Below are 26,536 nucleotides of genomic sequence, written 5' to 3' on the forward strand. Positions count from 1 at the left end.
AGGACGCTTTTAAGGCCTCTTGCTTTCAGAAAGCTCAGACTTCCTATTTCTGGAGAATATGAGCAGCTAAGTTATTACTTTATATTAAATACTGGGATCACTAGATGGTTTATTACTTGACAGGTGGAAATTGTAATGAAGAGGTGTAAATAATGGAATGACTAATTCCCCTCAAACCCAAAATGAAAGTTTAAAAAAAAATTAAAAAAGAGAGCTTTTTTAAAAACACAACTGAAATGATCCAAAGTGCCTGTCTGTGCAAAGCACTGCCTCTGGAGTCCAACAAGAGAGCCCAGCTGGCAGCTGCTGCACATTTTCACATACTTGTCACCCACTTCTCACTCTCTTATTTCTTCCTTTGGAAAGTGCTCCTGCTTGCAAGCTACATCGACCAGCAGATGGAGATCTAGGAAGAAAAGAGAACACTGAGTCAATATTAGTCTTTGCATACATCTCACTTAGCAGCATACACAGGAATTGTATTTCTATTGGTTAAAGTAAGATCCAGCCTAGAAGGCAATTATAATTTCACAGTTTGCAACCTATTTACCCTATTTAAAGAATAAGTTTTACTCTAATTTTGCCTAACTTTAAACATAAAAGATCTTAAAAGAGAAGTTACTTGTGTGAACCCATTCTTCAAGATATGTTATTTATTTCCACATTCACTACAGCAGGTATCGACAGCCAAACATCAATTACCGTAAAAACTCTGAGGTCAGCAGTATCCTCAGAAGTACACATTTTATTTTGTGTGCACTTTCATTGATCCATAAAAGAGACAATTGCCTCCAAGTTTGCAGCAACCAGGACCAAGACACTCGAGAAGACTCGTGGTGTCGCAGAGAAGCCAAGCAAGAGACTCTTTTGCTGAAAATAACCTTGACTCTGGCAAAAAGAAGATACTTCCAACATAACATGGCCAGATCAAAGTGTGAAGGTATCCTGGAGGTCAAGAATGTGAACAAGTCACCTTGTAAAGTGACAACACTACCAGTGTGAGAACACAATCCATCTGAGTGTTAATATCTAACCAGAATCATAGGAGATGCTGAAAAGCCCAGGGCCAAGATGTGTCCTCCTTGTAAGCCATCACTGAGACCTGTTAGAGACACTAGATGAGCACTGACATTATTCCCATCTGGAAAGTGCAGGAAATACTTTAAATGGACACTATGGTAGCATGGGATTCCTCACCTGAATGAAGATGTACCCTCAACAAATGCACTTAAAAATGTATTCACCTAGGGAATGGGCAATAAGTATTTAGTGTAACTTGCAATGTGATAAAGAACTAATCTGAACCAGTAGCATCGCAAAATCTGTCTGCATTCCTGTTGCAAACAGAAGACTGAGAGATTATTTGAAGAAAAAAGTCCAGATTATTCACAAAAAAATATATATATGGACAGGCATTCAGGAAGACATTTTTTTCCTTAATGGATCAGCATGCTGAAAATCCAGAAGTAAAATATTCTATTTGTTCCATTCCAAGACCGCAACTTCCAGAAATAAGAGGTGCAAACAATGCTCTCTAATCAGAACGTTGTCTGTCTTATCTGCTCTTTTTGTTGATGAAACACAAACTCAGACTCTACTTCAGCTCAGCTACAGTCGCTGTCTCAGGGTGCTACAGAGAATGATGCAGAGGAGCTAGAGGGCAAGAAGAAGAATTCTTCACACCTGAAGAATTAGTCATTTGTGAAGTCTAAAAGGGCTCCTGTTGCAGGTGTGCATGCTGCCAACATTAGCAGACAGATCTGAACCTGAATTCTGAAAATCCCATTTACCAGTACGTAGTAGAGAAAGAAGTACTTCTTGGCATCTTCAGATCTATGTCCTAAGAAATACTCTGGGCTTGAAATAAAGCAAACTCTGGAAGGTATTATCGATTCCTCATACCTCAGTGTGATAATCAGTACAAGAATTAGACAGCCATTTCCAACATCTCTTAACAAAAAGATGGGAACAGATGACAGACTATACTCTTAGAATGACACATCCTAGTGCTTCATTTAGTGCTGAATTAAGTTCTGGGTCCTCTGTTGCATCTCTGACTCTCTAAAGAAGGACTAGCAAGTATTTCCCACTGCTGACAAAGGAAAGGGAGCCTGTTTGCCAAACTGTAAGGCCCACAGAATTAGTGCATGAGGAGTGAAGATCTGGTTAAAGTAGACACATTCAAAAAGGTGATCCAGCACAGACAGGAAAGCTCTGCTGCAGCAGCAGCAGAATGTGAGCAGGTCATACACTTCACTCATACTGGCTACTGCAGATAACTTTTCAGGTCATTTTCGTTTTCAGGTTTGATATTCTGTTCCAAAGAGAAGCCACTTCTGCCACGTTCACTTCTTCCGTATCTTCAAGTTGCATTTAGATACAGCTCAAAAATCTTTTCTGAAATGCATCTTTGAAGAGGAAATGGGTGGCTATGGGTGAGATTGGGATGGCACATCATTCACCACTGAATTCGGGGTCCATGGACCTTCAGTAATTCTTCTTTGCTTTTTTGTGAAGCAGGACGGATAAAATGAAGGAATATTACTTAACTTCACACCAGAACTGTTGTCTTAGAAGAACTGGTAAAATACTGAGTGGTATCGGAAGAATAAGAACATTTTGAGGCTATAAAGTACCTCAGGCCCTTCCAAAGGAGTCTCAGATAACTGTATGACCTCTCAGAGAGGCTTATGATCATGAAGCTAATGATTTGTAACCAAGCCAAATGACCCACAGCCACTGCAGACGATGTGGTCTTTGAAATTTTATTTATGGGACTACTCAGCTTTTGAGTAGAAAAGATTCCAAGGTATCTCAAGTCAGGCATCTAAAATAAATAGCACCTTCTCAAAGGATGTTATTTTATATTTGCTCTGACACACTAAATGCAAGGAAAACCAAATCACAAACAAACAAATTTCTAAAGTTTGCTCAAGAAAAAGTCATGAATTTGACAGACTAAATTTAAATAATGCAACAACAACAAGAGAGAGGAAAAATGAATCTGGAAGTATTATTTCCCCTATAACTGCTCCAGCAAACAGTACAGCAAAAGTAGATATTTTAAAAAAGAATTATTTACTGTAATCACAGCCTTACCAACACAGCTGGACCAGCAGGGAATACCTTTTTTGTATGTGTATTGAAATGCAGATTAAAGCTTAAGGCTGCATTTGACATTATGGACTTTAAGGCATCTACCTTTACTGACTGTGTTGGGGAACTTGGTGTAAAGAGGCTCCTTCGCTAGCAAACAGGGAGAAAAACATCTCCAAAAGGGACTTCAGAGCAGGAACTGAATGACCCTCACTCACAATTGATTAACAAGGGAGCTGAAAAAAAGACTAGGCTATTTAGCAAGCCAGCTAATTTTACACTAAATATGAGAAAAACAACACTGTTACTGACATTCTACTACTACTAAAAAACACACATCAAATCATGAAGTTCCAAACATGCCTTAAGAAAAAAAAAACAAAAAACAAAAAGACTCGAGTCTGAACAGAAATAAAACTTGAAAAATGGGATTAAACAAGACATTTGCTTTTCTAGAAAGAACCAAAACCCATCATCAGTTTCAAAACAAAGAGTGTTCTTCAATCACTGTATGCTAATCACCTATGCTAATTACATGGATTCCCATAGAATATTATGCATGCTAAAAGCCTATATGGCTTCCCTAAATTCATGGAAGACAAATCTATCGCAATCTATCTAGGAAAAAGATGAAGAAGACACTGGTGGAGACTGGAATCCAGGGGTAGAGAGACCTCTCGTGATCCTGTTCAGCACGATGCTCTTAAACAGGTAAACTGTTAGCTGAGAAAGCTGGTTAAGGATGAACCTTCTGCTTTGAAGGAGGCAATTTCATTGATTTATGATGATGCAGAGCTAGGCTGGCAGATGGGATGAAATCCCAGGGATTACATTTTTGTGGGGCAACAGATGTCTCCTTTGCCACAGGATGGTTGCTAAAGGTAAAGAAATCTAGTTGGGTTCTTCAGAGGAAACTAATGCTTTCTCCAGAGTGAATGTTGTGACTCCTGCCTCATTGTACAGAGTTATGGCCTTGTTTCTGCCCTAGATTTGCCTCCAGTCATTTTTACTTCCATTTCATTGCAATGGCCACATTACGTTGGCTCTTGCCATTTGTTAGCTAAAACTTCCTGATGGTGTAACAAGAAAGTGAGTGATGCCAGAGGCCTGCTGGAACAGATGGAACAGAAGTCTTTTCCCTAGCAGGTTATACATCAAAGCACAGGCTTGGAAGCTTGCAAGTGGGTGCCCAAAGAGAAAAACAGCAGAGGCAATCACGTTTAGAGGATGACATTTGAAGAAACAACTGAAAATTGTCATCATGCACCTTTCTAGCTCAGATAGATTAAGGAAGAAGTTGTTTCTAAAGCTTCACAGAGGAAAGGAGGCATGGACAGACAGGCACAGCCAGAACAACGAGGCTTGGCTTATATTGAACTTCACGACCTGCATCACAAGGCAAATATATTTTGAGCCAGCCGGAGCTTGACCATATTTAGCTCGGGTGTCTCTAAACTTTATACGTACCCTAGCCTTGAGAGGCGTGATGGTAGAAAGGCAGTCTTGGATGACTATCCCATTCCCCTCAAAAATGACTTTATGCTAATCATTGCTAACACACAGCAGTACTTCATTGCGGAACAAGTCCATGGAAATGCTTTCCAAAACGCGGCCACATATTTTGCAAGTGTTTTGCTGTAGATTTAAAAACTGAGTTTTCTGCTGAACCAGAATTCTCAATTCTGTGACTTCAATAAGAGCCTGTCATGTTTCGGCATGGCACCCAACCCCTCTCAGCTTGCTGATGGAAAGATCTTACTCCTTATTCAAATGTTAGAAACTGCTGGGCATAATGATAATTAAGCCAGCTTGTGTTAACTGGAATAGATACCCTCCCCTCTGAAGGTAGCAGTAACTCTTCAAGCTTTATATTCAGGCTTCTGATGATAACTCTTTGATGATCAGTAGTGAGGAAATTAGCTTTTTACAAGACTTGCAGGCCACACTTCTTCTTCTTCTACAATGAATCCAAAGAAGTCTCTGTATCTGGTGATGTTTCTCTATCTGTAGACCCTTGGATTTTGTGAAGTGTTCAGCTTTAGATGTCCTGCTACTTGTTTTTCTCATGTATTTCAGTATATGTATTGCCGGTCTGGTACCAAACTTACTTAATCAGCTGTGACAAAGTTTGGTCTTCTATACCCCTTTCATCAAACCAGTGCTCCTGTTTTTGTGGCTTCAAACAATCACCTCATTACTCAATCCTTCCTTCACAGCACTGTCGCACTTCAGCACACATATCTATGGACTTCATCTCAATATTGTAACCACCCCAAAATTTCAGATTTTATTTACTTATATAATTTATTCCCTTTTCCACATAATAGTGATAAGTGTAAGCATTTCTATGCAGGCCTACCTGTAAGCACACTAATAAGCTGCACGAGTATAGTATTTTAACTAAAGGATACTAAGATACTTACACTGCGGACAACACTGCAGACAATGAAAATTAAACTGTCCTTGCTCCCCCTTTCTGTATGGATCCTCTTCCATGCAACCTGTCTGGGTAAACTCTAGAAAAACTTAGAATATTTTCTCACCGGGTGACTTGCCCTTCTGTGAATTGCTTCTTCTCTCCCTGCCTCTAGTTTGTGCAGTGGGAACTGTTTCTTTTACGGATTTGTTCACGGGTCCAGCTCCTGATGTGCAGATTCCTATCCGTTCTGAAGACACCCCTGTGTCTGCCAGACTGGGTAGACACTTAACACTAGGATCCATCTTAAGAAAAAAAAAAAAAAAAGAAGAACAACAAAGACTACTCAAAAGTTTCTTGTTATCAATTTAGAAAACTAAATAACAACTGGTTTTCTCCATTCCAAAGGACATTAACAAATGTTGAACACTGCCTAGATGATTTATGTAATAGTTTGCCCAATTTCATAAGTGTTTTCAACTCAGAACTAAGGTTGCCAAATTGTAACTCAAGCCCTTACAAAACATCATATTAAGTAAAATATGAAGTAAGAAAATCAGGATACACAGAGCTAAGACACATACCCTCACAGCCTGAACCTTTTCCTTGGTCACGAAAGTAGCTAAGAGAATTTCAGTACAAAAATTCCAGCTGCATTCATGGGTACCAACACCTGTATGAGTAAGTAACACTTAGGGAATGACTTGATAGAGCTGTGTAATACAGCTGTATCATAGCAATAAAACCATGAATGCAAGCTGCACATCTCTGGTGGGAGATCTCATTCATCCCACTGTTAAAGACATTCAATTTTTATGTTGTTCCTTGCTTTTTGGAGCCCTCTGCTGCTGTTCCATATGTATGTTGCAGGCAACCATTTATTGAACTCGCCTATTTCCTCAATCATGTAGTGAAATCTGTGATTGCTTTTGATTTTCAAAATAAAGAAAAATAGAGCATGCATCTGCTACCTTAACAAAGTAACAGTTAGAACGCCCATCATTACAGGGATTGGCCAGAGGTGAGAGGGGGCCTTTATCTGAAACAAGGAGTTTCTGATTAGCCATCAAAAAAGCAGCATTAGCATTGAAAATACAAAAATGCAAAGTTATCCAAATAAACACAACATTAAAACAAGTTCTATTCCAGATCCTAACCACGCACGAGATTTACACTTTTGTCTTTAGAGTAGACTGGAGTACAGAAAAAAGCAAACTATAATTACAACCTGTCAGACCCCCAAAGTACAAATGAAAATGCTTTACAGCATTAAAATCTTAGACAACTTAGGCCTTCCATGGAAAATAAACACTTGTTTAGTCAGTAGCAACCCGACCACCTAAACGGTGAACAAAAACCTTTGCCTTTAGTGGCAATTCTCAAAACACTCTTTTTTAATGCACAGTAAAGACAGCATGCTATAAATCCAAGAAAGTTTCTGCTTCAGCACCTAAAAACATGGTATAACCTGGCCCTTACAGGCTTATATGCTCACTAAAGTGGGGTACTTTTCCTTTTTATTCTCCCTTTGCCTCACTTTCCCAAACAAACCCTTCACTCACTGTCCATTAAAAGCTCACTCTTAAAAAGTTATCAGTCCAGGCGCTAGCAGGTCTATGGACTGTATTAACTCAAAAAATATCTAGTGCTGTTCTCGTTCAGGGCGCCCTGTTAACCCTTACCTGCTGTGCACTGCATGGCTGCTCTTCCTGAACAAAGATCATTGAGGACTGACTTGGGGAATGGTCCAGCTGCTCTTTCAGTTTTCCATGTGCTTCCTGTGCGGTCACAGGCTCTTGCACTATCTGAGCAGAAGCACTTTCTACAGACTCAGGGGTATGGAGAGCATAAAGAAAATCAGAAGGCTGTGACAGAGAATCTGTTCCTATCACGAACGATGTAATGTCTGAACCTACAGGTGTAAGAGGCTCCAGGCGACTAGCCTCGGTTGACGAAGGTGTCTCAGTGTTCTCAGCATTAATGAGCAGCTGTTGGCCTTTGCTAGACTGAGGGGTTGAGCACTGGTTCTCCACAGGCTCCACCTTTACCATTTCCACTTTGGGTGATGAATGCATTTCATCAACAATCTGGAACACAGCTTCAAGATTTACTTCAGTCTTCTTGTTTTCATCAGATGTGCTACACGGCCAGTTAGAGGGCAGAAATTCAACTGTGTAAGATGACTGCATTGGAGGATTCTGGAGAAAGAAAACAAGGGGAACTTTAATATGAAAATGTTATAATGACAGCGTGTGAAGACCCTGTCAGTGAACCTGGGCCATCAACTCAAGTGTCATGTATTCAACAGTTTGTTATTTTCAGCTAAGTCAACAGGTCTAATAAAAACAGGCTGCTTCCCCTTTGCCTTGCTCTTCCTCAACCACGTTACTCCTTGCAAGCCTCCTTTCTTCTACTCATTGTCTTTCCTGGAGAGAAAGGAAGCTCAGTTATGAGTGGCTAGGTACTCTTTCAGATGCGCATCCGCGTGCCCTTCCCACTGCACGTGCACATACACCCAAACACTCAAAGCAGAGACTTCAGCGCCAGTAGAATGTGGGGGGTGCACAAGGCCCAAACCCTTCACATGCCACAGAAGTGATAGAAAATGATAGAGCACCTGCCTTCAAATCTTCTAAAACTCCAGCATTCCTGTTAAAATATAATGCAAAACATAAAATATAAAGGTTTTGAGCAAGAGAAAAAAGGCACGTACTCCGTAAACATGCATATGGATAACAGGACTCGAGAAACACCCAGTTACTTACCAATACCACCTGCTTTTGTTCTTCAAGTGATTCCCATACATTGATTCACAGGGATGCTCCAGGCCCAGAATGAATGTTCAGATGCCTACAAAAACAAATACTGTAGTACTGCCCCATCTGTCATGGTCTCCCACCTGGATACTTCCACCAAATCAGTGCTCAGAGCGTTCAACAAATGTTTGACTAGAAGTCTATGCAGATCGATGCTAAAGCCTCATAGATCTTCAGGCCAGAAGCACCTCTTAAGGAATCTGGAGAGGCTGCCTTTGCCCTCAAAGGGTAGGTCCAAACACTATAAAATATTTTGTTTTAAAAATACCATAACATGTCAGGATACAATCAGCAATCTGATTTTTTTTTTCAGTAGAAGTTATAAAATCAAAGATCCTTCAAAGCAGAAGGAAAACAATGAAGACTCTTCCAAAAGCAGTAAAATCCTACCTAAATGAAATGTTAAATCACATTTTAGCAGCACGGGCCTAGAGATGAGTCATATTTAAAAGACACTGGAAGGGTCATTTCTTCTGAGAAACAGAAGTCATATAATGACATTGAACTCAAATGTGTCTGAAATACCTTCTTATTTTTAAAAAAGAGCTAGTGTTATGATTTAGTCACTAATGTCTGATTGTGCCCAGACCTCCTAGCTAGGTAATTGCTAATAAAAAAAGCCATTTCCACATATGAATAAATTAGAGGACAGGAAGCCACAGGACCACCTACTAGGAAAGTCTGATCAGGTCAAATGCCATTGAAGGATTTAGTCTCTCAGCAGCAGTCTCTGAGGGAAACATCATTCAGAGGGGAGAGGATATTGAGATTCCTTCTCTTGCTGTCTGCAGATAATCATAGATTTTTAAAGGAAGAAAAAAAAAGAACAAAAAGAGAAAACTCGAATTGCAAAAGCTTAGGTTAGGTCAGGCAAAAATCTCTTACTAAAGGCAATACATCTTAATATATTTTAGGATACAGATTCTATTTCCCCCTGTTTTTTTCTCCAAATTATGCTTTTTTAAATATTAAAAAACATGTTTCACTTTTGTTGCATTATTTACTATCTTACATTGCTATGACTTTAACTAAGATCAGGATTAATAAGTCAACTATCCAAGGATGAGATAATACCTGACAGATTAATAAATAAATAAATAATAGATATTTCTTGAAAGCACCTTTCCCTACTCTTCCCTTGCATAGCTCAGGTTGAAGCTGTTGCAATAGTGCTTGAGAATATCATCTCGGATTTGGCCTGCCTTTCCAGTGGGGATAAGTATCCATGTAAAGACACAAATATTTTCAAATTTTCTTGAGAAGATGAGACAAATAAGGCTAGGGGGGAAGGCAGCAATGAAACAAAAAGAAAAATGGTAAAGACTGGGAAATTAGGAATCAAAAGATTAAGTTGCTGCTTTACTGAGCTCAGGAGAAAAAAATGTTACAGTTAAGTGAAAGAGAAGATGGGCACTTCAGTCTTTATAAGACATACAAAGGGTGCAAAGGAAGGGTAAGCACAAATACATTTAATCCTAGCAATCTCTGTAGAGGCCCATTCGCCTCTCGAGCTTGGGCAATTACTCAGCAGTTGTCCAACGTCCATTTCATTTTAAAATAATACGGCTGAGTATCATTACAAATAAAAGCAAAAAAATCTAAGACTGCTTTTAAAGTCAGGGAAGTTGCCTGTCTTTTCTTCACTCACATTTATTTTTTTCTACTGGCAGTTACTTCTTCATTTCTGTGGGAAAATACTGGCAGTTAAGAAAACACTAGCAGCAACAACGAAATTGCAAATCTGTTAATAATAAATAAAATACCAATATGTGGCCTGGGTTCACAGCTATGATAAAGGAGCAGTGAAACACTCTCCTGCTAGGAGTGCCAGGAGTTGTGATTTGCCCAAACAGCTGGTGTGGGAGAAAGACAGACTTTCCTCTCCAAAGACTGTTATTTCCCTCTAAAGATGGAAAATGAAGACCAGTTTAGAAAGCCCAGCAGTGGGGAACTCCAATCACTTGCTGTGTGTGTATCACCATCCATATTCCCTTGCAGTCTGGTGTTGTAGTTCTCCGTAGCTTGTCCTGGGAAGCCAGTTTGGGCAAACACGAACAGACGTTTGTTACTGGCCTTGTCTGCCCATGCCCCAATTCAGAAGCACCTAACAGCCCTGGCAGCTAAGGTGGGTCCTACAAGCCCAGCAGCTTTGGCAGTTCTGTACAGATGATGCTAGTGGCATCTAACAGGGTACAGTGGGATAAAACACCCTAAAAACACCCTTCAAGTCATCCTTTAGGAACACTGCTCCTTTCTAATTTTGTATTGAATTGCAGTAACTGGTGGAAGATATGAATGGAACAAAGCAACATGCAAGTTCTGTTCTTCAGAATATGAAGAACCACATATGAATGTGATTATTCATCCTGAGTTGATGTCCTCCACTGGTATTACTGCTGTTCAGGACTTGTGTGTGTCGTGGCTGATGATCAACACCACGGTAGGAGAGGACGGTCTGTGCTGTAGCCGGCCACATCCCTCAGCGAAGGTCTGGGGAAGCACCTGCACTAGAGCCTACAAAAGGTAAGTTGACTCTTCTTCACAGCTCGGTCCATCTTCAGACAACCTGCTGGCTTCTGTACTGTCCTGCCACCAAGCCCCAGGAGACACAATTTCTCTACCAAGAGACTGAAGATTCTTGAGAAGTCTTGTTGAGCCATTCTGGGTATTTGCCTCACTCTGCTCAGAGACATCCAGTTACTCCTCTGGTCAACCTGGTAGACAACCCTGCTTACCTTAGAGCTGCTCACACAGAGGTCTCCTAGTGGCCTCGTGTCAAGGCCCACCAACAGTTTCGGACTGAAATTCCCTTGTTAGAGCTTTATTATCTGCTTACGCACTGGTAGGTAAAGTGATCTGAATCATCTTTGATTCCACACACTGCCCACAGACTTACTTCTCCAAACTATTTATTTTTACTAGACACTTTGGACAGAGTATATGAATTATCTCACTTACTCTAGCACCACTGCTGTCAGTCTAGCCCTGAAAACATCCCTGGTTACTCCATTTGAATGATTTGCCATCCCAATCATCAATCTAGAGCCTTCTGAGATAAGAAATTACTTGATTCTGACTTCCCAAAGTCTCCCTCTGGGCTCACATGCCCACATTTTTTATTGGTAATAATTTACACAATCTCATGATTGAAGTGAGAGGATAAAGAATCTACATACTACAGGATCCAGTGGATGGCTGGATAGTGACTATTTATATCCTTCTATCAGTAAATTATCCTGACCACAACTTGGCCATCCCGAATAAACCTATATAAAAGATCTTGAGTAAGAGACAAAGGTTGATATTTGTAAGACAGGGAACTGGGTAATCAAGGTTGGGCAAGTCAACCCTTTTTCAACACACAAGTATAACTTGCTTTGCTAGTCCTCTACGAGGAGGAATGTATATGAATTACATTGTAATGCCAAAGGAAGCTCTTGCAATTCTACTTCAGTTTTCAGTATTTGATAAACTAGACCCTCCAAATCAGTTACATTTCCACTGGAGTTATATAAAGCATTTTCAATAAGTACTCTAGCTGTTTTCGTATGACACCTCTGAGGTGGGACCAATTCCAAAAGTCACTTTTTGGATGAGAAAAATAGAAACGTTTTTCTCATTCATCAGATTAGCCTCAGGACTGCAGAAAGTTGCCTGGGACAAGAAGCAGAGCTGTTTCCCAATATTTTACTATATCAAAACAACTCATTTTGCCCAGATAAGGAAACTTTTCAACATTAAACTCATTCGCTAATACCAATTCCTGGTGAAGTCAACACTCCAATTTCAATAATCCACTGACGAGGACATCCAGTATGATGTTAAGATGAGAATTAAAAATCACAAAGCTACTTATTTCATACTTTGTGGTTCTTGGAAACAGATATTGTAAGCACCTCGCTTTTAACTTACTCAAGTTCCTCAGCTTTAAAAGGGATATCCTTCACCCCAGCAGTTCACAAAGCCTTTGCTCATGGAGTTCCCTCTGCTCTCACCTGGATTCCATAGGTTACACTCACCTGGAAAAAGTTGCAGTGGGTGTAGGCTGCGGCTGTAGGAGTAGCACAGCCAGACAGAGGATCTATGTGGGTGGTTGGTGAACAACACTGCAGTACAGCTAGAAAGAATCCAAACACATGTATCAGACTTCCAAAACCTGCCTTTGGTGTAACACATTTCTACTGCTTTATTTGACTGAACATTTTAATAATCATATTGAAAATTAAATTCCAGAAATGTATTATTACCTCCCAAATGAAACAGTTTAAAAATATTTATTCCAATATATACACTTATTCTAAAGTAGATATGCACACACTTAGAAACTTCATAATCGTAACCCTTCTTGTGTATCACCTTCTTGAACCAGCTTTGCTGGAAGACAACCTTAAAATGCTGCCTTTTTCATCAGAACATAACACAGGAAGCTGATTCACTTGGAAAGAATTCAGAAATTCATATGCACACATTGCAATTAAAGAGTGATCTTATTTTGAAATGCAGCTTGGCAGATGAGGCAGTGTTCTGCACATATTATTTTTGGTGAAAAGATATTTAACTTTAAGGTAAAGGCTTTATTTGCAATACAGACCATCTTTAAAATGGTCTTCAATCTAAGAGAGGGATTATTCCTTGCAAAATCATAGTTAATCTAGTGTTCACAAAGGAAGGGTATCTCAATCCAGAGAGTACTAAGCATAACCAAGTGGCAAACATAGATCAGAAATTTATTTACAAAGTTTGCCATCTGCAACGGGTTTCCCAGGAGAGAGCTGCTACTGCAACCATACGCAAAGAAGGATTAGATACTATATATATATATATATATATATATATATATATATATATATATATAATGTTGCAGACTTCTTGTGCAGTTGGGAGTGATAAACATGGGAGCTAAACACAGAAGAAAAAACTAGTGGACATCCTTCTAAAGAATTACGATAAGTGTAAGATTTATGTAACTTCAAAAGCCAATTTGCTACTTCATGATGAAATCTGGGTGTCAGGAGATTTTTCTATGACATGGGAACATACTCCTACTCTGGATATTGCTAAAAGCTCAAAGGATATATGGACTAAGTAATATTTCACCCGCTGGATACTCCACAGAGTGTTTACAAAACCAAGGTGGGGGGGAACAAAAACACACATACAATTAAGAAAATGTTTGGAGGGGCTATTGCAAAAACAAGGCAAGAGAACAATGACCTACAAAGGAGACTTTTTTGACCCCATTACAGTGACTAAGGGAAAAAAAGATCCTACTAGGAAAAAAATATTTCTGATGAAAAAAAAAGCAAGAACCTGAAGGGAAGAAGTGCTTATGAAACATCAGATAAGTGTAAAGCATCACATGCAAACTATAAGCACAAAATGCTACAAGGACTACAAGGAAAAGATAAAAGGCAGAACTCTTGCCCCAGTGAGCAGAGCTTGTGACAACAGCAACTCATTAATCAAGTAGATCATTATGTTTGTAAACCAAGATGAGGAGAACAAAAGTAATAGTGCAGAACAAAAACTGAAGACAAATTCTGAATGTTTAGGAAATGGAGAATGTTGCATAAACAGAATGTTTTGCATTCACAAGAATGTTTTTTTTTTTGGTCAACACGGGCTTTAGCAAAGACTGATCTAACAACAAGAACAGTCACATTTTTGGAAGTATCACAAGGAACAGGAACAGAAAGGGTCAGTTAAGAAGCAAATTCACCATAAGATGGAGGCCAGTTTTAGAGAAGTACTACAACATCAGCCATAGTCACAAAAGGACACTCCATCTATATCCAGACAACTTTTGAATAATGTAGCACTGAAGAAAGCCCCAAGAATGGCCACATCAGAGGCACGAGATGCTCAAACCATTTGTGCAGACCATGTCTGCTGATGGGTGGTGGTACCAAAGAAGGCACCAACTCGTTCTGAATACCTCAAGTCTTCAAACTGAATCAAGATTCAATAAAGATACTGGCTTCAATCACATGCTTTCATCCTACAACATTAATTGTACAGAAGAAACTTCTGATCTTTTTTATCCATAATATAGTTAATGTAGTGAGACAGAGGAGAAAATAATCAGCTAAAACAAATTATGCCATCAGCTGTTATGAAGTAACTAACAGCAAGTATTAATACTTACTGGAATCCTGAGCAGAGAGGGATGAATGGTATCTTCTGGAATAAGTAAATATTTGTTAACTAAGTTATAAAAAATACAGCCCTTTTCATCAAGCAAGTATAACTGAGAACTGCTTTCTGCCCCAAAAAAAAAAAGACTTCTATTCATACAAACTATGGATGGGCATTTTCTTATACTCTTTAGGACAAAATATATGGAAAATGAATATTGCTTTATGAAAATGGAATTGCTTCAGCTGGACTGTAACTGAACCAGAAACAACCACTTACAAATAGGCAATGAACAGCACAACGCATAGAACGAGGAAAGGACTGAAGATCCTGCATGTGATCATATTTCAAACGCACTGATAATACACTGGGATTTCCAAAGCAGTTGCAAAACTAAAAGGAACTTATAGAGAAGCATGTTAACAAAAACATTTAGAAGTTAGAAATCCTGGCAGCTAAACAAGACAAACAGAAGAATGTATAATAAAATACAGAATTACTGAACACTGGATAACCAATATCTGATGGTAAGGGAAGGGGGCAATAAACATATGGACAGATACGTAACTGGATAATCAGGAACTAGATCTTTGTATTAAAGTAAATAGCTCCAGAAGACATTGGCAGCTATCAGAAGGTCCCTCCCCAGAATCAGAAGCAAAGCAAAGCGATTATTAGGAAGTAGTAGAAAGGGAATGCAGAATGACAGAGGTTCCCCCACACCATGACTACCACTCTACAGCCCAGAGGAATATAACAGAATTGTTAAAAGGTCACAGGAAGGGCAACATGGATGATCAAAGGTATAGAATATTCCCTTGAAGAAACAGGGACGAGGTCGCTGTCAACAAGTTGACGAGGACTCTTCAGTGTAGAAGCAAATGCTGTATATGCAACACGTCTACACTGATTGGGGAAAACAGACAAGTTCATGGAAGTGAAATCCACTGAGAACTAGTAAATAATAATAATAATAAACTCTCCCTCAACGGCTAATTAACTCTCCAAGTCAAAACTGTAAGAACATTTTGGAAAAGCATCAGCCCACACTTGTCCTACTCTTGTACTCTTCTTTGAGCATTACTGTCAGAGGGAATGATGACCTCTATGGTTTGGGGTTGATTGAGGCTAACAGTCTTATCCTCAAAGATGAGAACTGTTCATTAGGGAAATACTCAAGTGTTCATTAAGCCCTATTTTCTTGACACTAGCAAAATTAAGTGAGGTATATGCAAATAAATTAGGGAAATTTAGCTGGAGGGATCACATAATACCAGTAACACTAAAACCATTCTGGAGTTGGCTATCAATAATATTGATGAAACTAATTTGCTTTCAGGAGTTAACAATATTGACAAGATATTTGCAGAACGTACTGAATCAACCTGGTCATTAGAAGTACTAAAAGCAGAGGAATGATGTAATATCCAGCTCTGGAGGATAAACAACTGAGGCTCTAAGAGGCAACAAGGGATCCCAGTACAAGTATTTATTTCAATAGAGTTGCAGGCCATGCACACACAAAGTATCAAATCTCATCAATTTTTTGTCCAAGATTACAAAAGCAGATTGCAGAGAAACTGCATTTAAGATATCCTATGCAAATTGTGAGTCATTGTTAAGCAAACTCGAAACCATTGTGACAAAGTGAAACTCCTCGTGTTGCCTCGGGAGGAGGGACATCCGTATTATTTTGCCTGCTCCCTGTGCAGAGACAGGCCATGGAGAGCAGGGCAAATCAGCAATAATCTTCGTCGAAAGCATTGAGGATACAGCTGTACCAATAAACTAAGATTCAGATCCGCTCTCCAGGTGCCCAGCCCATGCCAACCCCTGAATCAAGCACAGCACTTTTAGGGGATAGTGGCAACCACGACGACAATCTAATGCTATAGACGACCAAGATCTCATAGGCAGAAACTCGCCCTAGCAAAGTTTAATAAACTAGCACTAGCACGGACATGGCCAGACATTCTCGGCATCAGTCACAGTCTCAGCAAAGACATATCTTGCCATATGTACCGAGAAGTTAGAACTCAGATGTAAACACAGTCTAAGAACATCAAAAAAGCACTGTGCTTACAGCTCAACATATACAATTACAGACTGGCCTCCAGGCTTTTTATGGGCTGCCACACTTCACCCAGGCCAAAGACAGCTGAAAGACCCAAAATCTATACAGAAAGAGTACAATCAACAGCAGATCTTTACCAAGCTCGATAACCATGGTCATGTTCTCCAAAGATCCATTGGAAATTGGCTTCTCTGCATATTTAAGATTGCAAGGAACATCGGTGAGTGTTAGTGACAGCTCTGTGCCAAAACAAGTACAAATGGCCCTAACCAGCTTTTCCCACCCCACCTCCCACACGTGCTACATGCTAAACACCAAGGAAGGACCTGGAGATCATCCTTTCATTTCAGTTCTGGAAGTTATGCCTAAAGGAAGCTAATTATTCAACAGGCAACTGGGTTAACAGTGCCCAAAGCTGTGCAGGAATTTATGGAACGCAGCTGATTCCTGCCAGATCAATCAACCAATAACAAATCAACGAAATCAATCAACCTGAATGGAACCTGAATAAAAAAAAATGCAGACTCCAGGTCTATACTAAACAAAAGAATAATGAAAAAGAGTCTATCTAAAGTCTTTTTAATCAGAGGAGGGGGAAATGACAATATTGTTTGAAATATCTTAGACATTCAAATGGGATTCATCTTATTATTATTAGACCCAAATGTCCAGAAACTCCATTCCCTACACAGTTAATGAAGAAAAGGGCTCATCAGGAAGGGATAAATTCTCTTCTAAAGGGCTATGTCTGAGAAAGCAAGAATGACTCAACCGCTGGGAGGTGCCTGTTTCTCTCTATAGACTATATGTGTAAGGTAGATGACAAGCCCAGACACATGCAAGGAATTATTATACATTCAGATGAATCTTAGGCAAGATTAATCCTACTACTAGTTTTACAAGTGCATTACTAATACATCTACTCTGCTTTTCTCAAGGGAAAATATGGTGCTGTTTTATGGTGTGTTAAAAAATAACTAGATTTTTTAGCTGGTTCTCTATTTTAAAAATCTAGTTCTTACTGGCATGTATGTGAATTTTAAACTTCACATCCAAAGAAATATAATTATCATAAGAGAACATGTATCATTTAGAATGACTACTCCTAAGCTAACTTCCCTGGTGAATGATATCACATTTAAATGAACTCCCCAGCCACAGATGTCTTCAAAAGGCATGATCTGACCTGCCACATCAGGTGCAACCAGTAAGTGATGTTTCCGACACGGTCTCATTGACTGATTTTTCATTATTAGGATTCCTTGTGACAGGAAAGCTTCACTACATTTCTTTGATGCAATCCTACTACTATAAAGGTTTTGCAGATAGCTGAAAGCAAATAGGACTAAATCCTTGGAACAATTATGCTCTAATGCAAGTGAAAAAAGAATTTGGATCAGCACCTTCTGTTCTCTTGCCCTTCCAAGGAGAACCATAATGAAAACCAAGAAAGTCTTTTTGCCACTGAAGTTAACAAGTTAAATATACATAAAGAGAACTCTTTTGATAAAGCTCCACTTTGATTTAATGGGACTTCACAAACCTTATCAACATTAAATGAAACCAAAAACGCCAACTGTAAGATTGAACATTCACACTTTAGTCTGATCACTTATGAAATACAGAGCTTATGGTTGGCTATCGCTTTTCAAATAAGTTAATCTTTATATAAAGTGCTCTTACAATGAAGGCAGTTAGACTTTTTCATGTGGACATTATGATGAAATAAGGTTTCTATATTCCGTATCTTAGAATATACAAAAAAAAAAAAAAGCATAGTGCATAGATTAAGAGAGATACGCAAAAACAGAAGTTGAAACACTGGAAGAGCTCAAGGCATTCTAAAAATGAAGGGAAAGGGAAATTTTCCTCTCAGAAGTACTAATGAATTCATTGGACCTTCCAAATGCCTCAGATCCACAACTTTCCCCTTTTGTGATTAAACTGTGCCTTAATTTTTGTGTCTTTGATATGCTTTCATGGTGTTTGATTTGAAGGTTTTGCCTATACTATTTCCAAGTAGATGCCGCAAAGGAGAGGAAGAGATCGTTCAACAACACAGCTGGCTACTACTGCCACCCTTTATATCCCAGTGGGAGAGACTAGAGTCACACAGTTGGACAGATCTACACATTATGATCCAGTCTAAGCTAGTCCTTAACTGCTCTATAGCTCATGCTGCAAACAAGGCTCTTCCAGAACACCTCATCCTAAGACCGTGTTTAAAACAAGCAGTATGAATCACGCTCTAGAGATGCCCATTCCTTTCCCTTGAACACAGTCAAGGAACTAGCTCAGACAAAATTCAGCTCGTCTGAAGGTCAGTCTGACCACCTCCAACCCAGGCTTTGTAAAATGATAGAAACCATGAAATGACTGAAGGAGAGACCATCTCCCACCCAAACCAGGATACTCCGCTCCAGACTGCAGCTCAGCAGTCTCTGTAGGCAGCACAGGGCAAGGTGCATGTGACAAGAATCACCTGCCTCTGAAGCCCTTATGAGAGTCCTCAGGAGATACTTGTCAACTCAGAAGGATTCTGGAGTTGCATATGTGAAGGAGACTGTAGCAACCAGTCGTTGAAACACGGCCCAACATTTTCAGCAGAGCTGTTAGATGAGCACAAAACATGTGTGAAGTCTCTCCACAACAAGCAGCACACAGTGAAATCAGCAGCCACCACATGTAGGATTTCTAAATAGGGACATCTGAGTCAGCGAGGGTGCAGCTGCCAAGGGAGGAACAGGCAGAAGACAAGAATAATAACTGGGGTTAAGTTTGTTCCAAGGAAGAGCCACTATGTTCTATTTTTCAGAAGTTCAAGGAGAAAAAAAAAATTACAATATTTTTCCAATTCAAGGCAAAGTGGAGCAGAACAGTAACTTGCTTCAACACCTCTTCTTCTGGGGAGCAGAGGAATCACTTGTCTGAAGTGGCACTGAAAATTTCAGTAAATTGTTTTTATACAAAATTAGGAGTAGTCAAAACTTTTGTCACTCTCCCATCTTTTGGGCACAAAGCAGACCAAAAAAAAAAAAGGCAAGAAAAATATTAAGAATAAATGAAAATTGCGGCATGGGTTTTTAAGCAGAATGAAATACATTCCACAGGAGTCTCCCAACTGATATTTGACCTTAAAAGGTCAACTTGGGCAAACATGAGAGCAAGGACTTGTACGTTTAATTTCAATCAGTTCTCAGTGGTTTAGTCATATCCACCTCAATGTTCCTTAATCAAGGAGATGGGTAAAAAAGAAAAAAAAAAAAAAAGTGAAAGTTAGGCTAACACCAATTAGCGCTGGGCAAATGCTTTTCTTCCTCACCCTTTAACCTCCTCAGCCCAGGACATAGTGTCTTCAAAATTCACACAAAGGAAAGGAATATCAATATCAATCAAAAATATCTTTTTGCTATAAAGTCTAAGTGGAAAAGAGGACATTACACCAACTAATTCCCACTTGAAATACGTGTATATTAAAAGGCACTGTGGATACAGAAATGAAGCATCACTTTTCAACATCCTTTCTTGCAAGGCAAGCGCACTCCACACGTCCTACCTGTCGGATAGTAGGCTTGCGAGTACTGCACGGACGACGTGTAGCTGCTGTACTTTGGAGGAGACGTGGCCACCGTTTGAGCCCCTTGCTGAACGTGCATGGGGGAGGCACTGGGCTGCAGCGTGTACGTGACCTCGGTTGGAAACCTCTGGAGCACAGGAAAGGCCACCCCTTTGTCCGCAAACGTCGGAGAAGCCTCCATGTGCCCTGGAACCAAGCCGAGAGAGTTCTGCCATGTTCTGGAAGGGACTGGAGTCCGATCGGAACCTTTGGGGGGCAAAGTGCTGTGGCTCTGGGATGCGGCTGACACGTAGGAGTAGGGAGACAAACTGTCTCGGTACGATCGCTGAAACTGTCCTGCAGCCAACGGTCCTGCATTGGTTACAAAATAAAGTAAAACACGTGTTAATGAGAAGAACTATCTCAGTAAGGAACAGGAAGAGCCCAAACTCTACATTATACGGGAAAACTACCTTTACTCCAATGTGCTTAACCCAAAAACAGGCTGCACTATGCACATGAACGAAGGGCAACAGCTGCAGGAGCTAGTGCATGAGCACGGTATTAATGCAAAGTTGCCTATGGAGCACCTCATTTCCTTAAGCACTGCAAGTTATCAGTATTTATAAGGACACTATAAGTCACAATGCGTAGTAAATGAGTAAACCAGATGAAGTGAAAGTGTTCCGTGCTAAGCCAAACAACCTGGGGAAAAACAAACAAACAAAAAAAGGAAGCCATAAAGGAGGACTGTACCAAACTCCAAAGCAGAAGCTCCAGCACAGTTAAGCGAAAGACTATCTCAAAATCCTCAAAAGGGCTCTGAACTCCTAGTCTAAATGCTTTATGACAAGTTATTTAATTTGAGAAGACAAAAAATCCAAAGATGGAAATGTTATTGAAAAAAACAAGACTTTGGAGTTTATAAATTTTAATCAAAATTAGAAGTTTGAAATATGTTGTTTCCATACTCAGATTCTGCCCTGGGTTCATATGGCATTTGAGCAATAAATCAGTCTTTTTTCAAGGAGCATGAGCAAGAATGCTATGATTTCAGTAACTCATTTGGAATTCATTATTGTGTGTGTGTACAGACAACTGTCCTCTCACATGCACGGCTGTTTTTAGCAATACTAACGTTCACTTGTTGTTTTTAATTATCTAGGTTTTTGCAAGCAATTCTGATAGGAAAAAACAAATTAGTCAAGTTGTTTGGGATATTTTAATCTAACCTATTGAGTCTTTTTATTCCTCTCTCATTTTAGTTTTAATGCATAAGCAAGCGATCAGAGGATGTCAGGCTCCTATGCAGCAGGTGCCTCCCAGGACTTGCCCATGGGCACTGAACACCATTACACGGTGCAAGGCATTTGGGAGACAGCCTCTTCGCAAACAAAAGTATCCTCAGTTACTTCCCAAGTACAGCAAGTTAAAACATGCTCTTAGCAGTCAGTAGGGATCAGAGTGAACAGGATGCTGTCAGACTTGAATGCATATAAAACTTCCTGTGTTTTCCCCATTCATTCTGTAGGTCTTTTTAGGACCCAGGCTCTGGGAGCACAGGATCTCTAGAGCTGCATCCATAAACACAGAGCCAGGGAACTGAAAGGATTAATTTTCCATAGGATTTGCTATAGCAATGGCCTGCAGCATGGCTTAAAAAAACAACTTTATTGCAGAAATCTCAGATGACTCAACCCTAAAATGGTTTAAACAAATCTTAAATGCTTTTTAGTCTTAATATTGAAATAAATAAGCTCCTTCTCAAATGTTGCATGTTTTTTCTTTGGCATTAGAGGTGCAGCCCTGCATGCGTAACAGACAACACCAGCTGAGTTAGATTCCAGTTTCTGCAAGGAAAGCAGCCAAGCACAAATTCCTGATACCCCTGATCTGTTCTAAACAAGGGCCCGTCCTGCAGGACGCAGCGCTATCATCAGCCTCTCCCCTTCTCCAGGTGCCACATTCCTAGGAATGGCTCCACACCAGCTCCTACAGCCCCAAACCCCCATGGCAAACGCCGGGCCAGAGCGCAGCGGTGGCCCCATCCCTTCACACCCCTGTGCTGATGGAACCGCGGCACCACGAGGAGAGACACTCGCTTCTTCTCTATTGATACTCTCTATATGGAGCACAGTCTCAAACAGGAGTGGAATTTACAGAATAACCCCCGTGGCCTTAGAGCTGTCTCAGAAAACCAAGACGCTCTCGTGCACGGGCAGTGTTCGGAGGGGCCCCGGCGCAGCGCCCAGCACCCCCGTGGCGGCGCAGGCGGCCTCACCGGCCTTGTCGGCCTTGGCGGGCGGCGGCAGCAGCGGCTCCCCGTGCAGCGAGGTGCTGAGCAGCCGCTGGAAGCGGTTGGGCGGCCGGCTCGCCACCTCGAGGCCCGCCGCCAGCTTCGCCTTGTTGGCGCTCGTCAGGCGCTTGAGGTGCACCAGGAGGTCGGGCCGGTCGCGGCGGAAGTGCGGGCTGTGGAAGTGGTGCAGGGGCCCCGCGCCGCCGCCGCCCGCCGCGGGCGCGCCCGCCGGGCCCGGCACCACCTTGCGGAAGCCGTAGAGGTTGAGCTGGCGGATGAAGCTCGTGAAGTTGGTGGTCTTGAAGAGCTCGGCGGCGGCCGCGGCGCCCCCCGCCGCCGCCCCGTCGCCGCCCGGCCCCGCGCCGTGCGCCGGCGCGGCGCCCAGCAGCTCGGCCTCGAAGAGCGGCTGGTCGATGAGCAGCCCCTCGCCGCGGGCGTCCCAGCGGATGGAGCGGAAGCGCGGGCTGTTCACCAGGCGCCACAGCTTGGCCGGGAAGTTGTTGGGGTTGATGGGGGCGGCCAGCAGCGGCTCCTCCATGGCCGCGGGCGGGCGCCGCCGCCGCGAGCGCCCCAACGGCCGCCGCGCGAGCGCCGCGCCCGCCAATCAGCGCCGCCCGCCCGGCCCGGCCCGGCCCGGCCCGCCCGACACGTGGCGCCGCGCGACGCTGCGCGGGCCCGGCGGCCCCCGAGCCCCGCGGCGGCCCCCGAGCCCCGCGGCGGCCCCCGAGCCCCGCGGCGGCTCCCCCGGCGGCTCCCCCGGCCCCGCGGCGGCCCCCCCGGCACCGCTCCCCGTCGTTCCTGCTGTGGTTTTACACGGCATTCCCGAACCAAGGACAGTGGGATGCAGCAATCTATGGAAAGGACACTTGAAATAAAGGGCGATGGGAAATTGTTCCTGTCTATAAACTGAAAGTAAAACCCGTCTGCCCTTCCACAGCACTCCAGTGGGGAATACGAGGTTAGATACGACTGTCTTAAATATTTAGGGCAGAAGTGGGAGGAGAGATGTCACTAACACTTCTTGCTTCAGACTGAAGCATATAGTTGGAACATAGGACAAGGAAAAAATATGAAAGGGAGGGATTACTTTTTTTTTTTTTCCAGCAGACTGGCTGATTATTACGTTGTTTCGGTCGAATTGTGTGCCTGACTTTGGCAGACCTTGTACATTCATCATTATTCTGGGTCAGTAGCAATAGCAGGAAAGGGCAGACATTTTGTCAGCATTGTCGTCAAAGATAAAATCCTGGGCCGCAGAAGCACGTTCCCTCAAGGAATTAATGTCCTGCAGGTCTAGTGATGCCATTAAAACCATCTAAAGATGAAGCCATCTTCCCCGGGAACTCAACTTTTTTGTTTTCTCTGTAATTGTCCTCTTAAAAGTGATGCAGTGGTTGCTCCAAGTAATCAGCTAAAACTTTTAAGTAAAGCTTGCTCGAACATAAATGTGAAATCCAAGAGAAAAGTCCAAGTCTCAGCACATTTTCACAGCATTCCTGCCATTGTCCCTTGCTTTACTTTGAGGAAATGATTTAAGGCTTCTCCTCTTCCGCCCCTTGCGGCAGGAATGTAAGAAGGCTGCAATTGCCTGAAGGTGGGGTAGGTCTTTTTATTTATTTATTTTGCTCACAACTTGGTCTAGATCCAGCAAGACTTGGCCCATCATCAAACCCAGAACATGAGTCCCAAAAAGTTAAGATTTCCTCCAGAGTTTTGCAGCTGAGTCCATAGCTCTCTTGGTGGATCTACCTCTGCACTCTTATTTTGGAGAACATGGGAGCTTTCTACTCACTTGAAACAGATCAGTTATAACAAAAATGCTTCTTATTGAGAAATATTCTCCCTCAGTCAGAGCTGTTGGCCCGCACGAGCCTTGGGGGTGGCATTTTTTCAGCCTTTTTGGGTAGCCTTATGCTGCTTCCTCTCCGTACCTCTCTTTCCACCTATGTCTTCATCTCCTCCCAACCACCTTTGCTTGATTCCCACCTTGTCACGTTGCTGTTGTTGGCTCGTGGGTGGGTTCCTCCTTCGATGCTCTCGTTGCAGAGCCACCGGCCTCCTTTCTCTCCAGCTCGCTGACCGGCACAGCCTGTTCACCGCACGCGCTCGCGCGCTGCACTCCTCGGGTACCCCAGGACCCGTTTTAAGCCGTACACGTGGGTTTTGTTTCTTGGATACTTACAGCCGCCCGAGCATCCGCTTCATGGGGCAGCACAGCAGCTTCATGCGGATTTCTTTCCTCTGCCCCTTGACTGCGTTGCGTTAGAAGGAATAGCATAAATTATTTATTTAAGTAAAAAATAGGCTGCACTGAAGAATAAAATTAAATGCGTGACTGACCCAAAATTCCTGATGCCGTGAACTTAGCGTGTGGGCTTGGGCAACATTTTCTCAGCATGCTGGGTACTTTTATCTAGCATCTTCTATCTATCTATCTATCTTTTAAAAGATAGATAAAAGATTGATAGATAGGTATCTTTTATCTAAGTTCAATTTCAAACAATCATTAGTTTTAACTATGCGTTGTAGCTCTTTATACAATGCATAAATGGTTGATGTAGCTATTTCTACAATATAAAATATTTCTACAATATATAAAGGGAAATGCCCAGAGCTCGTTGATATAGAAGCATGAATTTTGGGAAGAGGAATGCATTATTATTTAAATACTACAGTAACAATAAAGCAAATGGAAATGGGTCGAATGCACCGCGGCGCAAGCCCTCATGCCTGCACGCTGCTCTCACTTCGAGCCGTTTCAGTACTTGCGGGGGTTACAAGAACCCCTATGTCACGCTTTTTCCCCTTCTTCTTTCACAACTGAGGCTTAACAGTGAATTTAAACAGTCCCTGCACTTCTACCATTAACAGCTCAGCAGCCAGGTAATATCCATGCAGTACAAGCTGGGCTCGACCTCTCAGTACACCTCAACTTACGTTTATTTAATATAGTGGTTGATGAGGTGTTGTAGTACATCCTAAGTGGCTCCTGTTGTGAATTTTCTGAGAAATCAGAGCACTTACTGCACTAATATGGGAAGGCTTTGACCTCACTGCTTGTGGTAGGCCCAAATCAGGTCTTTTCCACTCCTGTTTAGACACATTTCAACACACAGATTACTTCGGGCTGACCGTGTTGGCAAATTATGCCTTTAAATTCTTTCAGTGATTTTTTTCCTTGTGCTCAATACCCACAAACATCAGGTATCCTTGCTGACAAGGCAGTCCGACACTATGACAGCCACCAGCGTCTGAAGTAAAACACCTACATTCAACCCTGAACATGCAGGAGAAAATTCCTCTAAGATCCTGCTCGAGCTGGGGCTGGGCTGCTTGTTGATGCATGGCAAAAGGTTCAGAGCACAGTCCCAGCAGCCACCGTCTCTTGCTAGATATCAAGATGCTATTTGGAACTCAGATTGGAAGTAAAGCAGGAGACTTTCTTGTAGCAACATCATTCAGGTTTAATATTCACAAATGCTGCCTGAAGACTTGACCTTTTGTGTCGCTGTTTCCAGGGCTGCTGGTTAATTTTTACATGTGACAAGTTATCACACTGCTGCCACTTCTAATGCAATGAGGGAACCTCGTATAATCTGTCCAAAGGGAGCACTAATCTCAGCTCCGGGACTAGCGTACCAAGATAGGGTTGATCTTAAGTTCTCTGGTTGCTTTAAATTGAAGTGACACTTTTAAGGATTCTCTCCTGCCCACAACTCCCAGACTCGATGCAGGATTCCCTGCACATCAGCCTCATGTGCCAAGGGCAAGGGCAACGGTCCCTATTTGTTGTTCTGTATGCAAGAATATTGCGAGTCTGGAAGGGAAATGCACATGAATTAGCTCACACGAGTTATACAGAAGGGCAATAAATGGGACTTGGGCCACATTTGCTGGTGGCTTGGCCGGGGAGGAGCCCACACGCTGCCAGGGCTATATGAAAGGCAGTGAAACCATCACGGCCACAGGGACGGCCAAAGCTGAGACAACTTAACAGGCCTAGGTACAATATTGGTGAACAGCTAGTGAGTGTTCCCGAGCACTCACCTGAGGGGACATCACGGGGGAAGGTGGGGACACACGAATCCTCGGAGCAGACGCGCGTGGCCCAGGTTGCTCCATGTCCTACCTGTGGCTCCTGTTTGCG

At 42.0% G+C, this 26,536-nt stretch overlaps 1 protein-coding gene across 1 annotated transcript; it reads right to left on the bottom strand.

Moving 5' to 3' along the window:
* Nucleotides 1-286: 286 nt before the first annotated feature.
* On the bottom strand, nt 287-22,927 carry HSF5 (heat shock transcription factor 5). The gene is made up of 6 exons (XM_088529994.1): nt 22,375-22,927; nt 20,094-20,465; nt 12,348-12,445; nt 7,195-7,710; nt 5,640-5,817; nt 287-406 (listed from the first exon to the last, which is right to left on the bottom strand). Exons 1-6 carry the CDS (start codon nt 22,925-22,927, stop codon nt 339-341), a joined length of 1,785 nt encoding a protein of 594 aa, XP_088386120.1. The 3' UTR covers nt 287-338.
* Between the last annotated feature and the right edge of the window lie 3,609 nt (nt 22,928-26,536).

The sequence above is a fragment of the Tinamus guttatus genome, unplaced genomic scaffold, assembly GCF_059628265.1.
Source record: "Tinamus guttatus ecotype Peru unplaced genomic scaffold, ASM5962826v1 Tinamus_guttatus_pri_ptg000356l, whole genome shotgun sequence".
Taxonomy (NCBI): domain Eukaryota; kingdom Metazoa; phylum Chordata; class Aves; order Tinamiformes; family Tinamidae; genus Tinamus; species Tinamus guttatus.